General features: G+C 43.9%; 1 protein-coding gene across 2 annotated transcripts in view; it reads right to left on the bottom strand.

The window, feature by feature from the left end:
* Window positions 1-1992: 1992 nt before the first annotated feature.
* IGSF5 (immunoglobulin superfamily member 5) overlaps window positions 1993-17378 on the bottom strand; it is a 29436-nt gene continuing 14050 nt past the window's right edge. The window contains exons 5-9 of one of the 2 annotated variants that reach the window (XM_029964456.1): window positions 17099-17227; window positions 16541-16565; window positions 13473-13585; window positions 12019-12095; window positions 1993-3090 (exon numbers count right to left, since the gene is read on the bottom strand). In XM_029964456.1, coding sequence (XP_029820316.1) covers window positions 3022-3090; window positions 12019-12095; window positions 13473-13585; window positions 16541-16565; window positions 17099-17227 — 413 coding nt within the window. In that variant the 3' untranslated portion in view covers window positions 1993-3021. The other variant, XM_018085932.1, reaches the window with a different exon arrangement.

Genomic DNA, 17378 nt, shown 5'->3' with positions numbered 1-17378 from the left:
CCAATTTTGTGAAGCTTTGCTTCTTTCCTCTGAAGAGCCTCAAGCCCCAGGTGGCACCACGTGGAAATCCCAGTGGGGACTCCTCAACATAGAAGACAAAATGTTGCTGACACAGCCTTTTACCTCAGAGTTTGTGTCCTCCTGCCCATGGCATCAACACAGAAATGTGTTTGATTCATGTGGAAGGACACAGATTAAGTGGAGGAAAGGTTTTCTCCTGTTCTAGTTTGGCTCCTTTGCTATGACACCAAATAATATCGGAGCTAAGCTTGAAATCAAGGGCTTGGAGATAACACAGTATAGTTTGATGCCTTTGCAAAGTAAATTCTAATGAATCACCATTTTCTGCTGGGAACCTCCTGTGTCCATGCAGGTTTCATCATTCTCTGACAACCAGGAGGTGTTGCTAACCATGGATGTGCACAGAAAGCCAAAATTCCGTGGTTTTTCTCCCCACGTCACAAGCTGATGTTGCCCTGGGCCCATCTCTCTTTCATACAATAGACATTCCTCTAATAAAATGGATTTTTGTTTGTGTTTAGGTTGCATTAAGCTACAGCTGTAACTAGATGTCAGCAATAGGAATACTTGTGTCAGTGAGGTAGATCATAGAATCATAGAATTAGTCAGGTTGGAAAAGACCTCCAAGATCATCAAGTCCAACCCTTGATCCAACCCTGCCGTGGTTCCCAGCCCATGGCACTGATGCCACATCCAGTCTCATCTTAAAAACCTCCAGGGATGGAGAATCCACCCCCTCCCTGGGCAGCCCATTCCAATGGCTGATCACCCTCTCTGTAAAAAATTTCTTCCTAATATCCAACCTAAACCTCCCCTGGCACAGTTTAAGAGCATACCCTCTTGTCCTACTGCTGCTTCCTGGGAAAAGAGACCACCCCCCCCTGGCTCCCCCCTCCTGTCAGGGAGTTGCAGAGAGTGAGGAGGTCTCCCCTGAGCCTCCTCTTCTCCAGGCTGAGCCCCCCCAGCTCCCTCAGCCTCTCCTCACAGCACTTGTGCTCCAGTCCCTTCCCCAGCCTCGTTGCTCTCCTCTGGACCTGCTCCAGCCCCTCCATGTCCTTCCTGAGCTGAGGGCCCAGAACTGGACACAGCACTCCAGGGGTGGCCTCACCAGGGCTGAGTCCAGGGGCAGAATCACTTCCCTGCTCCTGCTGCCACACTGTTCCTGAGCCAGGCCAGGATCCATTGGCCCTCTTGGCCACCTGGACACACTCTGGCTCCTGTTCAGCTCCCTGTCCATCCCAAATCCCAGGTCCCTTCCTGCCTGGCTGCTCTCCAGCCCCTCTGTCCCAGCCTGTAGCACTGCAGGGGGTTGTTGTGGCCAAAGGGCAGGACCCAGCACTTGGCCTTGTTGAACCTCATCCCGTTGGAACCAGCCCAACTCTCCAACCTCTGCAGGTCCCTTCTCTCTCCATGGAGATGCTTCTCTCCATGCATGTTCTTTTCAAGGAAAATAAGGATATTTTCAAGGAAAGTGTCAAGACATGCCACAACCTAAATTGCTTCTGTTTTTCTCTGCATAACATAAATGCATTTCAAAGCTCCTCCCCAGCCAAGTTAGGTGTGGATGGTCAGAATTCCCAACAGCTTTGTGTACAATAGCACATGGCAGACCCTGCCACGTTCTGACAGACTGACTGGAAATGCCACCGGCAGCGCAAAATCTGCCACGACTTCACGAGATGCCAAATGCTAAACACACAAAACAGCCTCTTCTTCCCGGGATCAGGTTTCGGATTTCTTAGTTTTGTTGCACAGATTGCCACTGGAAGTGATTCTGAGGGGTGGCTTCTCTCAGCACTCACAGGGCACCTGCATCGGTTTGTGCTGAACATTAACATGCGACACGCTGAATAATTCAGAGTTCTTTGAGTGGGCAGAAAGATGAGCACACTGAAAATAACTTGTTTTTCTGGAAGAAGTTTGTCTTTTTGTAAAAAAAAAAAAAATAAAAAAAAATATCAGGCTCGAACGTTTTATTATGAAACACAAAATTTCAGGCAAAACATTTCTGCCAGAAATCACAATTATTTTTTTTTTTTACTTTACAAAGTCCACGTGCTGGATCTGCTCTGCTGACAAGTTGCCTTGATAAAGTGCATTTCCCGTGGTCCTCATCCACTCTATCCCTGAGGCAAAAACACTGTTCAACACGAATACCACCATTGCTGTGGCACAAGTCATTTGGTGCAAACTGAGCCCACAAATAGAACAGAGACATAAAACATTCAAGCAACAACTCTTCAAAGTCAAGATTTTCAACTCTACATTTTCCAGCTCGAGATTTTTCAATTTCAATTTAAAAAAAGGATTTTTTTGGCAAGTGAGTGATTGGGTTTTATTTCAAAATGGAACATTGGCTTTAAGGCAAACACCTTTTACAAAGTAACTTACTGAAATGGAACAAATTAATTTATGACCCTAAGATGATTTTGTTAGAAATTTTAAAACGGTCCTCACCAAAACTTCCCTTGATTTTATTACAGAACAGGAATTGAAAAATGTTGTTGATCCATAAGCTCAAGATGCTCAGCTGTACATAAAGTACATTAAAAAGCAGTTGATATTGTAGTAACCATTATTATTATTATTATTATTATTATTATTATTATTGTTATTATGATTAACCAGTTCTTCTGAACTCATAAATGTCTTGCAGTTCCAGTCCTCGATCTTGCTCTAACATAGGATTTTTTTTTCTGATAGGAGTTTTGCTGGTTTCCTTGGAACCCAAAGCACAGACTCTTTCTCTTGTCCAGTCCCATCAAATTCCTTGTCTCTGTAGTTCAGGCTGTCCACTTATGTCACTTATGTCCATTTTATGTCATTTATGTCCATTATTTTTCTGAGATATAATGTGTTACTTCATAAAGGTTGCAATTTTATTTCATTAGAAGAGGCAAAAAAAAGAAAAATAACTTATAACTTAAACCGAGAGAAGTGGTTTTAACCTTTCTCTGTTGCTGAAATGCAAAAAAAGAAAATAACCTGGAGAAGTCCATCCTACACGAGGGTCACGTTCCTGATTTTCTTTGGGTTGATTGGATGATCAGGATGTCTTTGGGGTCGCACCTGTGGGAGAGCAAAAGCAGTTATAGAACTCAAAGAAATCCTAGAAAAGCAGTGCCATGAGGGTTCTCAGGAGGTTACCTGCCAAAGCCTCACCCCCAAATGAAATCTTTCTTCAGCAACCCACTCAGAACCTAAACACAAAGGGAAGGATGAGCAGCAGAACGAAACAAAAGCTTCACGTGGCAGTTCTGGGAATTCATTAACTGATCCTGTACTACCTGAGGACTTCTTGTGGCCTCTGCAGTCTGGATTCTTTAAAGGAAAACATGATTTTGGGTGTTTGTCTTTTGGTTCCCCTAAAGAAAATATCTGTTAGAAGGAAAACCTGAACATAGCTTTTAAAACTGCAGCAATGAGCACACCAGCACTTCATGTGTCTGAAGGATCCTTCCCAACATCTCAGTGTTTATTCAAGGCAGGCTTTTTTTAAAACTTCCCATGACTGGCAGGACTGTGCTTCCACTGACAGCAGCCTGTTCCCAGGTTGACCCCTGTTCAGCAGCTTTGCAAAGCCTGTCCTCATTTCCAGTCCTAATTACTCCTGTGCTCTTACAGAATATCATGGCAGAGGGAAAAGAAAAGGAAAAACTCATTCTCAAATGCATCCAAGTGACACACACTTTGGATATTTAAATGTAGTAGTGAGACCTCACATAGATAATTATGAAGCAGCTCCGAGGAATGAAAATTTATTCCAGAATTATAAAACATGTATTTTCACATAGTTTCCTAAATGACACACTGCAGCTGAATGGTTTGCTGTGTCCAGCCCCCAGTGTTTGATTTTATCTGCCTCCAAGTAGATGCTGCCTTCTGGCTGCTCTTCCCTGCAATTCCTCACCTGCTCTCAAGCCCTTGGAAATTAACGGGAATTCCACTGGTTTTCCCAGTGAAATCTCTTATCCAGACAAATGTGGTTCTTTAACTACTGACCAATCTTCTTGTGGCTTTTTTTTTTTCTGGAGCATTAGTCCTGTGCAGCCTGTATTGCCTTGGTATTCTTCCAGTATTAAATATCTTCAATAATGCATTTGGTACATATACATTATTGAACAGGCCACAGAGGGGAAATGCTAGATAACAAATGTGGACAACATGTCTCTGGTATTTAATGAGTCCCAGCACCTCAAGGAAAACCGTGGGATAAATATAACTATCCTCGAAACATTTCACAAGACAGCTGCCTTCTGTTTTAAACACAACTCTCTCCCTCCTCCCTCCCCATCCCTTTTGTTGCTAGAACAGGCTGCTGTTTTCTAAATTTACCCTTCTTTGCTGTTTATTTTTGCAGAGAGGAGAGGTGCTCTGGGAAGTAACAGGATTGCCTGGCTCTGCTCAGGAGACCTTTCCCAAGATCTCTCTGCTGCACTTAATTTCCTGCAGTTCAGCCCGGGCTGGTGCTGAGCAGAGACATCACTCTCTCATTTCCAGAGCACATCAGAACTTCCCTGTGGTCTGTGTTACCCCAGAGATTAACATGTGATGAGATTTGCTCCATTTCTGGCAGAACAGCTCCTTGGCCTTTCCTGATTGTTCAATTATAGGTCTGTTATGACAGGGCTTTCTCGCCAGGACAGAGGTTTGGAGAAGCTCTCTGCTACTGTTCCCCCTCAAGATAACGAATTTACAAATAGAATGGGGAAAAAAAAGCCTGGAAAAAAAGCTGAAACCAAGTGTTATGTTTGTAGAAAGCAAATATTCCCAGATATTTTGGACTGTGAGTATAAAGGATACTGAACTAGCAGTGAGCTGAGTAACCAGAAAGTTTCAGAGGAGGACCAAGAGCAAATTGTGTCTGAAACTGCCTGAAACAGGTCATTCTTTGGATCCCATGTTTAGTAAATTAGTGGGGTGGGGAAATCTCCCGGAACCTGTTGCACAAAAATACTCTATTGCACCCAGATTTACTACAGGAAAAAAAGACAGTGATCAGGAAGTTCACCAAGAAGTGTTGTGGAAAGGGGAAGGAGATTTAGGGAGGGAATTCTGCCCCTCTGCCCCCTCAGGTGAGACCCCACCTGCAGAGCTGCTCCAGCCCTGGGGAACAGCCCAGCAAGGACATGGAGCTGTTGGAGAGAGTCCAGAGGAGGCACCAAGAGGATCCCAGGGCTGGAGCAGCTCTGCTGGGAGAAAAGGCTGGGAGAGCTGGGATTGTTCAGCCTGGAGAAGAGAAGCTTTGGGGTGACCTGATTGTGGCCTTGCAGGACCTGAAGGAGCTCCAAGAAAGATGGAGAGAGACTATTTCCAAGAGCCTGGAGTAACAGGACAAGGGGGAATGGCTTCCAACTGACAGAGAGTAGGGTTAGATTAGATAATAGGAATAAATTGTTCCCTGTGAGGGTGGTGAAGCCCTGGCACAGGTTGCCCAGAGAAGCTGTGGCTGCCCCATCCCTGGAAGTGTCCAAGGCCAGACTGGATGGGGCTCTGAGCAACCTGGACTAGTGCAAAGTGTCCCTGCCCATGGCAGGGGGTTGGAACGAGATGATCTTTAATCCCTTTGAACCCAAACCATTCTATGATTCTCTGATTTCTATTTCCATGTGATTTTGAATAGCAGAGCCAGAGGACGTTCACCAGCTGGATCTCGGCTGCTCTATGACATCACTGGTGAAAATATAACCCCAATATGCCTCTTTTGCTTTAAAAATCTCATTAGCAACAATGAGCCACACAGCCCCTGCCTTTTCCTGCCACTTCTCCTCCCCATCAGAGGAGGAACCAAGCAGTGACTTTGCTCCCGGGGTGGGGACGGTGCCCGTGACGTTTCATCTCTGCCCTGCTGCATCTTTCATAGTTATTTCCTTTAGAGCAAATGCCCTGGCTTACTTCTATTTCACTCTTACTGGGCTCTGATATCAATTAATGAATAATTTCATGAATTTCAATCAGCCCATGCTGTGTGCTGCCCCATTTTCTGCAGAGCTCTCTCTGAAGCAGCAAAGCCTCACTGAGGCTTGAAGCTCGCTGGATGTAACTTCCCTGAAATGGAGACTGCTGGGCAGTGACCTAAAACTCATTTTCTGGTGCTGTGGAAGATCTCACACAACACATTACAAATCCATAATGTATGGAGGAGGAGTAGGACCACAACAACTGTTTCATATTTATACTCTGATCTGCTGTAGTTGCTTGAGCCTCTGCTTGGTTTCAGTTTTAAAGTTGTTTCTTCTTTAGGTTGATTCCACTAGTCCTGTCAGTCCCAGACTGAGAAAAAATGGCTTCATAATTCACTATATCCTGCATATTGAAGGAAGAAAAGGCATCTCTAATGGTTCTCTGTGCAGGAGTTTCTAAGGTGTTCCCCTCTATATGGAAGGATGCAGTAACACCAGAATTTCTTTCATATAGTTTTAAATCTCTTTGCACCTGGCACCTAGTTAACCATGGATATTTGACAGTCACGTGCTTCAAAGCCTGCCTGTTGATTTATCATCTGCCCTGGATGCCTTTTGATAGGGATTTCTATATAGGGATAATTATACTGGGAAAAGCTTTGCACAGTTTGTTGGTTTGGCTGGGGAAACAGATGCCCAAACCTTTTCATCTCTTCCAGCTCTTGAGCCAGACTAAAAGAGAACCAACAACAGGAGGATGAATCAGAAGGTAAACTGAGTGTGCATCAGCTGGTTTCAGGGCTGAATGCTTCTGTGATGTTTGGAATACTGCTCTCCAGTCAATGAAAGCAGGATTTCTGCTGTCACAAGCACGTTTCAGTCACTTCTGCAACCCACGTGACACTGGTAATATGAATGATGAACACACATCTGGCATGATGGAACAGGACTCTGATCCTGACATTCATTTGACAGATGGCAGCTCCTCAGAGACTGTGGAAGTGTGTGATAAACTGAAATCTTGGTATTAGCCATCGAAAAAAATCCAAGTTTAACTGCATTAGGAAAAAATTGCCGAAATTAATGTGGTAGGAGTATTTCCAAATGTTCCAAAAGCATCTCGTGCTTGGCTGACTGCAAGAACAAAAAATCAGGGAGGCACAGCCTTCTGTTCTCAAGGTTATTTTCCCCCCTGCCCTCAGTTTTTAATTTTCATTCCGAATTCACTTCGTTTCCGGAAAAACACCCACCCAAAAGTTCTGGATACCCTTGAAATAGTTTGGATACACTATTACTTCAAACAGAAAACCAGTTACATCCTGCCAGCTTTTGGTACACTCAGCACATTTCCCTGTCCATCAGCAGACAAACAGCCCGGAAATTCCTTCTTGTTTCTTCATGGCTTAATCCCACCCACAAAACTTCACTCCTTCCCTTCTTCCACAGACACTTGGAAAAATTACACTGCAAACTGCACCTGCCATTTCTGTACCTGTCTCATCAATATTTATTACTCTCTTAATCAAGATCTGCTAACCAGTGGATACCACGACCTGACACATACTCTGTAGTACATTGCATCAGTAGAGGTAAAATTATTTGCTTTCATTGGTTTATATTTCTGTTTATTGACCTTTTAATTCAATTTTGATAGCTTAATTTTTCTTTTCAAACTATCCTCAGAGTCGGAGCAGTTCTACACGGTGCAATAAATGGAGCTACAATTCATCATTCGCTTCCTTCCCAGTATAAAACCACAACCACAACTAAATAATATTTCCAGTTTATAGAGTGTCATTTGGAGTAGTTAAGAAGAAAAATGGATCCTTCTCCATTAACAGAGCCATGATTCACCCTGGATGGGAGAGGGGGAGTGTGGCTGTGGTGGCAAGTGGAAGCCTCTGAAGTCAGGGTTACACCAGGGATGGATCTGGCCCACTGTAAATGAGCACTCACTGCCTCTTACAGAATGGTCTCCTGATTTATCACAGAGACATTTATGGCAGATTAAATGGACTAATTATGAAGCTTTTCCAGGAGATTGTCCAATCCTGATAGTTGCTGAGTCCCTTCAGCTCCTTTTGTGGGAGGTTGAAACACGGAGCTCCTCGGAGGTGGCACTCAGGACCTGGCAGAACTGGCCCTTGCTCGGGCTCAGCTGTCTGTGGGACTGCCCCAAAATCTGCTAAAGCCAAGGCAGGGGATCCCCCCCATTGCACTTGGGTTTTGGAAGGGGCACTGTGCAATGGGAATGAGGAACAGCCCCTTGGATGGGATCTTTGGCCTGTAACTCCACTCCAGAGCTGGGAGCAAGGATCACTCAGCCTGGAGAAGAGAAGGCTTAGGGATCAACCTACTGTGGCCTTTCAGTACATGAAGGGAGCCTACAAGCAAGAAGGAGAGAGATTAAAAAGAACATGTAATAACAGGACAAGGGGGAATAGTTTTGAACTGAAAAAGAGTAGCTTAAATTGGATATTAGGAATAAAATCTTCCCTGTGAGAGTGGGGAGGCTCTGGCACAGGTTGCCCAGAGAAGTTGTTAATCCCCATTCCTGGAAGTGTCCAAGGCCAGGTTGGATGGGGCTCTGAGCACTCTGTTCTAGTGGAAGGTGTCCCTGCTCATGGGAGGGGGTTGGAACTGGATGATCTTTGTGGTCCCTTCCAACCCAAACCATTCTATGATCACTGGCAGTAACTACATTTGCAATCAAAGAGGAGCCTGCAACTCTATTCTAAATTTGACCTTTTCTCAGCTAATGTAATCAGAGTGGGGACCTTCCAGCATCCCTGACTGATGCTCCTTGGCCTCCTCTTCCAGTGCCTGGCTCATTTTTTCCCTCAGCTCAATAATTTGCTTCGTTAGTCATCATTTTTTGAACATCTCCCACACCTTTTATTTTCCTCCCTTCTTCTTTGCTGAGGTATCACTTTTCCCTGGGATGATTTGCCAAATCTCTTGTTCATGTTGGGAATTCATCAGTGCAATTACTGGGCAACATTTATCTTCTCTGTGGACATTTTGCATTAGCTTCTGATTCAAAGGCTTTGAATGGCCAATAGCTGACCTAAGTGATTTTCTGTTGCCACCCTTTACAATGACACACACCAGTTCTTTCAGGCTTTGTGCCTGGCTGGGTCCATGGAAAAGGACTTCTGAGGAAACAAAATCCATTATCTGAAGCCTCCTTTAATCTCCCAAATGCTTTAAAATTGTAAATTTTTTTTACACATGGAACAGAAGAGATCAAACTGGAATCAAATACCCTTACAGGGGCAGGAATAAGTAAAACTTTAGGTATTCAGTCTGTGTGACTCTTTCCATCAGTAGATGGACTCCCTGCTCCTCAGGGAGGACTTGGACTCTCCCTCCTTCTTCTTGACCTCCATAGAATCACTGCAAGGACATTTGCTCATTTTTCTTGATTATGCAGGGAAAGAGAAGCAATTTATTGGAGTCCACCCCTTCATGACCTCCTTCACTATGAAAAAAATTCTCAGGGTAACACCTCTCCCCTCTGTTTTATACCCCCTATTACTCATTAAAAACTCCTGAAGAATAAGGATGAACAATTTTTGGGAATGTTTCCAGTGTTCAGGCAGGGAAAGCCAACTGAGAAACACAACTTCCTGGGCTTAGAAGATGCAGTGGCAGGAAGGCAGGTGGTTTCTGGAGAGATTGTTTGATTCAGCACTGACAGCAAAGAGCTAAATGAGTTACCACCTGATTTTTCCTGCTTGACAAGAAATATGATAAAAGAGCACTTCAGTGTTTACTAGGCAATATATTGCCATCAGTGGTGATTGAACTTTATTAGAATACACCCAGTAGCACTTTTTTTTTGTCAGAAAACCTCTATTGTGCAGTTAACAGGGAAGGCAGTGAATGTCAAAACCCCCTACTTTTTGTATGGGAAATGTTTTGCCATATTTGCACTTAATGTCATAAATTTAAATCGTGGACTGCAGATCCACAATTTAAGACAAATCTTCATCAGTTTTATCAGCTTCTGAATATAGAAGATGGGGCCACCACAATATACTGGGAAGCCCTGTCCAAACAAATAATTTGTTTTCAGCAAGACATTTTTAGATTCTAAATATTCCCTTGACATATGGGAAATGGTTATGAACGATTTTCACCTCTAGATTATCTCTGGGTGTTTCTCAAAAACGTGTGGGCAGTTATTGATGCAGGGAGAAGACACTGTAACAGAGTTGTTATATTGTCCAGGGACAATAGAAATATAATCCTGTTCATAAGCCTTTCAAACACTGTCTGAAACTGCTGCTCAGGGTTATAGATCCCCACCAAACCCTCAGCTGTTCTGCACATGCTTTTCAGCTTTGCTTCAATAGTATTTTGTTTGACACGTAGTTAATGTCAAACATCATAACTCCCAGGCACAAATGCATCAGTATCAGTGCTATTATTTTTACTGTTATTATTTTGATCACTGTTTTAATCTTTGACTGAGCACTTCCTAAATTCCACCGTGTGCCAGAAGAGCCAGACACGCTCTGCTATGATTTATATGCAATGTCATCCCATGGCAGATTCCTGCACTGTGCATGTTGAAGCAGCTCTTCAAAAATAAATGAGTTCTCACTGTGTTGAGGAGTGAACTTGGTACCACATCACTGCTCCTTTCCCCAGAGAATGTTGGCACAAACCATCAGAGAGGTGCTAAAAGTATTTTAAAAACGTGTGGCATAAATTAGGATCCACATTAATGTTGTGCCAGAAGACAGCCCAGCACCATCCTGCAGAACAGAGGCCTCTGAGAGTGGAACAATGAAAGGAATAAACCCTGAGCTCAACTTTTGACATGTTAGTCATGTGGAAAAGGGGAAAAGCTCTAGGGTGGGTGTTAACTGGGCGCTTTCCCTCCCAGAACTTGCTGCTGAGATACCAAAAGTCTCCAAGATCAGCGTAAAGTTCCCAGTCAAATTGGAAAATACAGTCAAGAAATGCTCATTTATTCATTATATCACACTGGATTTTGCTTGCAAAGGAACCTCAAACCTTGCCTTCAGCAGTACCCCCATGTTATATCCTGCATCTCCTCCAGTCTGGCAGCTGGGGAGAACAAAAACACTGCAGACCTCTTTGATTAAGACACCTATATAACAACTTTCTATATATTATATATAGAATTATATATATATATAAATAATAATATATAGTAATTATTATATATAATATAATAATATATAATAATTCTATCCAGAATTACTACCTGCCAAGAGCAAAGGAAACCTTTATAATTTCCATTGTTATATAATAATAATTATTGTTATATAATAATTATAATTGTTAAAGGTCACATTATAATTGTTGAAGGTATAATATACACAGAGGTGAATTCTCAAAAGCCAAGCTGGAGTTATTCTGCCTGGAAAGGCTGAAAGAATTAATTGATTTGTTAATGGTAACAAGTAGGTTTGTGGAGAGAGAAGGGGAGACCTTTTAATCCCAGGAATGACAATCAGACCACTGGCTTTACTCACGGGGAGTCTGTCCCAGCAGGAAGGCCTGGCTGGCATTTGGAGCAGGAAAGACATGAACAGCAATGGGAAGGAAAGAGCTGATGCTGCCTGAACTCCTGTCAGAGCTCCAGAAGAGTCTGGGGGATGGTTTTAGACACCTGGTTTAGTTTTAGGCAGTCCTGGGAGGAGCAGGGAGTTCAACTCAGTGACACTTACGGGCCCCTTCCAACTTGAGATTTTTTACGAGGGGAAGTTTGTGGCTTCCTAAACTTTAGGCAGGGAGGTGGGGAGGAAGATGTAGCTGAGGAGAACAGATGTGGCAAAAACTTTATTAGACACTCCTTTCAAAATCTCCTCCTCAGAGGAGGCTGTTTCTCCCTCACTTTCCTTCATTCCCCCCTACCCGTTCCCTGCCCCCCAAATCAATCTAAATCTGAGGCCAACTCAGGTCACTTCTCCCTATAAATCATTCAGGAATGCAGAAGGGACATTCCACTTACCAATTGTCTCCCTCCACCCAAAATCTGTGTATGCTTATAGCACAATACATACAGTGAGAAAAAGAAAAAAGCTCAAGATATTCAAGGTATCAGCATTGCAATTACCTTTGGCACAGAGCTGATGTATAAACTGTCCTCAGGGCCAGTGAACTTGGAAGATGTTGAGGGAAGAGAGGCAATTCCTGTAAGAATATCCAAGATTACTGTAATTCAGGAGGGGAGCCCATGCAGGAGCAGGTTTTCTGGCAGGAAATGTGACTCTCCACAAGGCTGCCACGCTGGAACATTCCATTTCTTTACCATGGAAAAGACCCGCACTGGAGCAGCTCTTGAAGAACCCACACTGTGGAATTTTGGGAAGGATTGTGCCCTGTGGGAAGAACCCACACTGGAGCAGGGGGAGGGACAGAAATGATGTGTTATGGACCGACCACAGCCCCAGTTCCTTGTCCCCTCATCCCCCTGCCGTGCCTGTGGAGAGGAGTTAGATGAGCTAGGAGGGAAGCTGAGACTTGGAAGCAGTGGGGAATTGAGGAGGTGTTATTGGTTTTGTTTTCTTTCTCACCATCCTACCGTTATTAATTTGCAATAAATTAAATTAATCCTCCAAAAATTGAGTCTTCTTTGCCTGTGACAGAAATTAGTGAGGGATCTCCCCTCCTCATCTTCACCCACGAGCTTTTCTATCTTATTTTCTTCCCCTGTCCTGTTGAGAAGAGGGAGTGACAAAGCAACTTGGTGGCCAGCCAAGGTCAATCCACCACACTAATAAATATGAAAGAAGCCCATACAAGGCCTCAGTAGAATCAATTTGTCCAGGTTCACTTAGTTTTTCCTTTTATTCTTTGTAACCACATTTTACAATGCCACATGCTCTGGAAATCTTTTCACTGCACTTATTTCTTCACCATGTATTTGTTGGAGAGAAAAGGATGTGTGCCTGGCTTAGAAACTCTGCACAATAATTTTATGTCATTAAGTGTTTGATTAAATGTTTTGATAATAATGTGGTTATAAATGCAAGTGGTGGGTAACGATTTGGTGGAGATTTACATTTGCTTTTGAAGAGTCTTTGTGCTTAAGGACAAGAATTTATAATGCCTTAGTCATTTCTCAGTAAAATAATAGTTCACTAGCTGCCTTTTTTCTTTCCTTCTCTTCTTTTTTTTATTTTTGTTGTTGTTGTTGGTAGTGGTGGATTTTCCTTTGTTTTCACAGACCAACTGCAAAATGTTGCCCAAATTAATGGTTGTATGGAAATCCAGTCCTCCCACATCTGGCCCCAGAAGATATTTGGAAGAACAAAGGCATTTAAAATACCAAACCCAGGACTAAATGTAAATTCCACTGCAAAGAACTTTATGTTCTCTCAATAATTTTGAAGGACCTTACTCTAGAATGTCCAGAATGTTCTGAAGAGGCTCAGGGCAAAGACAGATCCCTCACTGAGTATTGTGAAATATGTGTGAAGTCTCATAATGTAATTCCTTGATATGTTGTCCAAAAGGCCCACATTGAGAAGCACTTTGACAACATGTGATTCACCAGCTTAGACTCACCTGGGCTCTGTTCTGTGTTCCACAGTTCCTCTGGAAGGTATCCTGGGTTTTCACTACCATTCCTTTGCCTGTTTTCCAAATCTCCATCTTTTTTCTTCTCGGTTGAAACTTTTCTAGAAACAAAAAAGGTGTGTAATTAGAAAATCACTATGATAGGAGAACCCTTGGGTAGCAGAGTACAGAGGGAAAAGTCTTTTGCTTCCCAAAAAATAGGTGCAAAACATGTCTGGGGCTTCCAAGCCACGAGTACAAGTCTCGTCCCATGTAAGTATTGCCCATGGAATTCTGTTTGGAAAGTTCCCATGAGCTGCAAATACCCCAGAAAGCAGGAAAATAACTGAGCAACCTTCAGAGAGTGAAGACTCTGCACCAGTTCATAGGTTTTGTAGGCAATGGATTTTGATCTCTAATTGTGAATTGCAGGATATTCAGTGGCCCAGTAATGGTCACTCAGGACCGCTCATTATTTCGGTGACCTGAGCCTGTCCCCAGCTGCAAAAACAAAGTGTGTTATCTCACACCCCCACAGTGAGCTCCCAAGTGATTCATCTCTACACTCCAAAGTTAATCTTTCACTTTGAAATTTACTTTACAAGTGAAAGGAACTCCCTTGGTTAAATTTACACATCTCTGAATGCACAGAGCTGCACAGTGAGACAATAGTGCTTTTTTACCCCAAACTCTTACTCTAGAAGAAACGCTCCTACTGATCTGTTCCTGCCATGGACCCCTCTCCTGGATAGTCCCAGGTCCACCTTTGCCAAGGTTTCAGGTGTGCCAAGCACAGATCCACCATGAAAACCCAGGAATTTTTAGGGGGAAGGGGTGACATGCTGTTAGTTTGTGGAAAATGCCACATGAACTTGTCCAAAGGAAGGGGGAGCCAGGGGGGGAATCAGCCTTTTCTCCCAAGGAACAAGGGACAGGACAAGAGGAAACGGCCTCAAGCCATGCCAGGGGAGGGTCAGGTTGAATATCAGGAGGAATTTCTTCCTGGAAATGGTTGTTAAACATTGGAAAGGGCTGCCCAGGGGGGTGGTGGAGTCCCCAGCCCTGGAGGTGTCCCAGGAAGGCTTGGCCGTGGCACTCAGTGCTCTGGGCTGGGGGACAAGGTGGGCATTGGGCACAGAGGGGACCCCATGATCTTGGAGCTCTTCTCCAACCTAAAGGATCCTGTGATTCTAATTTTATGTTTAGCAGGAATGGCTTTACTGGCCCACAGATTTTCAGATGGGTGTTACTGATGCACACAAACCTGATGAACCAGCCACTGACTATTCTAGGGGATAAACATGTCAGATACCACCAAGAAACCTGTCCTGGTTGCTGGAAGACAAAAGCAATTGTTCAGGGCTACCACCCCCACACGTTACATGACACTGTACTGTGTATTTTATCTCATCCTTAGTTCCCAACAAACTCAGTGTCGTAGCCAAATAAAAAAGGAGCTACCAAAAAAAAAAGAAAAAAGAAAAAAAAAAGTGTGGGAGGTATGAGAAGATATCCAGGCAAGTTAAAAATAAATGTGGGAAATAAAGCAATATATGTTTGGTCTCACCACTTCTTTGCTACTATAATGGAGCTTCCCAAATCTGGACAATCATCATTCCTTTTTACTGCAGGTAAAAAAACCCAACCACTGGACCTACAAAATCTGTAAGTGATTGTTAATAATCCTTATTTCAGTGTCAATGTTTACACACTTTGTAAAACTTTGTAGAGCTTTTAATTCAGAGTCTCCAAGCCTGAGCTGAGCCTCAGAAAGCCCGAATTCATCCCAGTTTTCTCAACTTCCAAAGTGCAAGCTGCACTTGGCAAAACGATCAAGTCAGTCCCACAAATTAAGAAATCCCATGGAAGTTTGCATGGCATAATAAGCACCATTTCCTTGGGAGAAAACAGTGGGTATCTCATTTCCTTGTTTTGTTCCGTATCAATAAAGTGCTCTATAAATGGAAATCTGTCAACAGACCTTCACAAAATTTCCCCCCCCAAGAGGCTGTTAATGAAACTGGATATTACTGACGTGCCAGGCAACGGGAGGTGAGGCTTTGGAAACCCATGAAGGGACAGGGAGTTAAAAGCCCCCACAAGTGTAGGCAGGGTATGAATTTACAGCACTGCCTGGATATAAATAATAATAAAAATAACATAAATAACCCCACTGCCACTGCTGTCACAGCCACACTGCGCCAATAAAAAGGATCTTAATGCTGATAGCCATCAGCTATTGATGGCTAAAATTGTCCTGCTCAGTGCAATAATGCACCAGCAGCTTTGTACCCAAGCATGTCTGGCAACCACTTGGTGACGGGTTGATGCTTTTCATTGGGGAATATTTATTAATTTTTTATAGAATCATAGAATGGTTTGGGTCGGAAGGGACCTTAAAGATTATCCAGTTCCACCCTCTGCCATAGGCAGGGACACCTTCCACTACCCCAGGTTGCTCCAAGCCCCTTCCAACCTGGCCTTGGCTGAGGGATGAGGGGTCCACAACCTCTCAGCATAACCCGTGCCAGGGTCTCACCGCGCTCACAGCAGAGAATTATTTCCTAATATCTAATCTAAACCTACCCTCTAAACCCCTCCTTTCGCCAGTTTATCCACCCTCAAAAGAGCCGGGCAGACGGTGCGATCTCCCTGCCCATCCATCCCAAGGAGCTCCTCCTCTCCCGTCCCCGGGCTGGCAGTGACATCCTGTGGCGGCGGCGGCAATCGCCGGCCGGGCTGTGCTGGCCAGCCCGGGGCACCCGGCGACCCTCCCCTGCCTTCCCGGGGGCACAGCCGGCTCTTAGGAATTCGTTTCCCCCATCAGCTCTAGCGGGAGTGCCTCCTCAGTTTGTCATCTCTGCGCTCGCCGAGTCAGGGATGCGGCGCCGGCGGGATTTTGGTGCTTTTTTTTCACTCGGGATTCGCAACCTGCTGCTGGTTTTTCGCCCCTAAAGCTGGTCCCCTTTCCTCTGGGATGCTGGGTGGCAGGGCATGGAGACTCCCACATCCCTCTTGCCACCCTGAAAGAGTCCAGTTAACAGGAAAAGTTCCCCCCCCCCTTTCATCTGACTCACCTGATTTCACTTTGATATGTAGATGCTGAGAAAGAAGAAGAAAAAAAAAAGGAATGTTTTTAAAATGCAAGAAGTTAAAATATAAACTATAAGTTCTCTTAGGGCATCCCCTGTGTTCCAGCTACCACAGGAGCATCTCTCCCCTCCTGCTTACAAAATTTACAGCCCTGTAGAACAGCTCACACAGAAACTGGAATCAGGCACACAGCACTGAAGATATTCTTCAACAAAGAACCTCAGCACAGGGACTGAAAGTCTTTGAAAGTTAATGTGCTCCCAAAAAACATGGCCCTCTTGTAGTTAATGTGAAGGGCTGACACTGATTGCTGTGGAGTCAATTTATGAGAGGAACAGGAAAGTGAAATTAAGGAGCATCTAAGGCCAATTTAAGGAGAATTTAAGGAGCATTTTAACCAGGCCAAGGTTAAGAGCAGGATCTCTCCGCTCTCCCTTCTGCTTACAGGACTTTGCACAGCACCAGAGCTGACACAACTTGGGGGTTTATATCTGGTCAAAGATACTTTTTAATATAGAGACCAACTGTAAAGTTCTACTCACCTCTCCTCTTCAGGCAGCAGCGAACAACCACCACAATAATAGTGGTCAGAAGAACAATACCAAGGAATGAAAGCACAACTGCAAGTACAATAACCCAGGAGCTTCTGTTGTCCTCTCTGTAATAATTTTCTGTTAAATTAAATGGAGAAACATTGTCTTATCAGAGCCTCAAAACACCCTTTGCAGAATATTTACCTTTTCTCTGAGGTGCTTGTTGATTATTTAACAAGGAGCCTGTGTTTTCCAAATGACAGATTTGTGGGTGCTGCCCAAGAATTTA

Source organism: Manacus vitellinus, unplaced genomic scaffold (genome assembly GCF_001715985.3).
Source record: "Manacus vitellinus isolate BGI_N305 unplaced genomic scaffold, ASM171598v3 scaffold_108_pilon, whole genome shotgun sequence".
NCBI classification, from domain to species: domain Eukaryota; kingdom Metazoa; phylum Chordata; class Aves; order Passeriformes; family Pipridae; genus Manacus; species Manacus vitellinus.
This window is presented reverse-complemented; position numbering and strand designations above follow the sequence as displayed.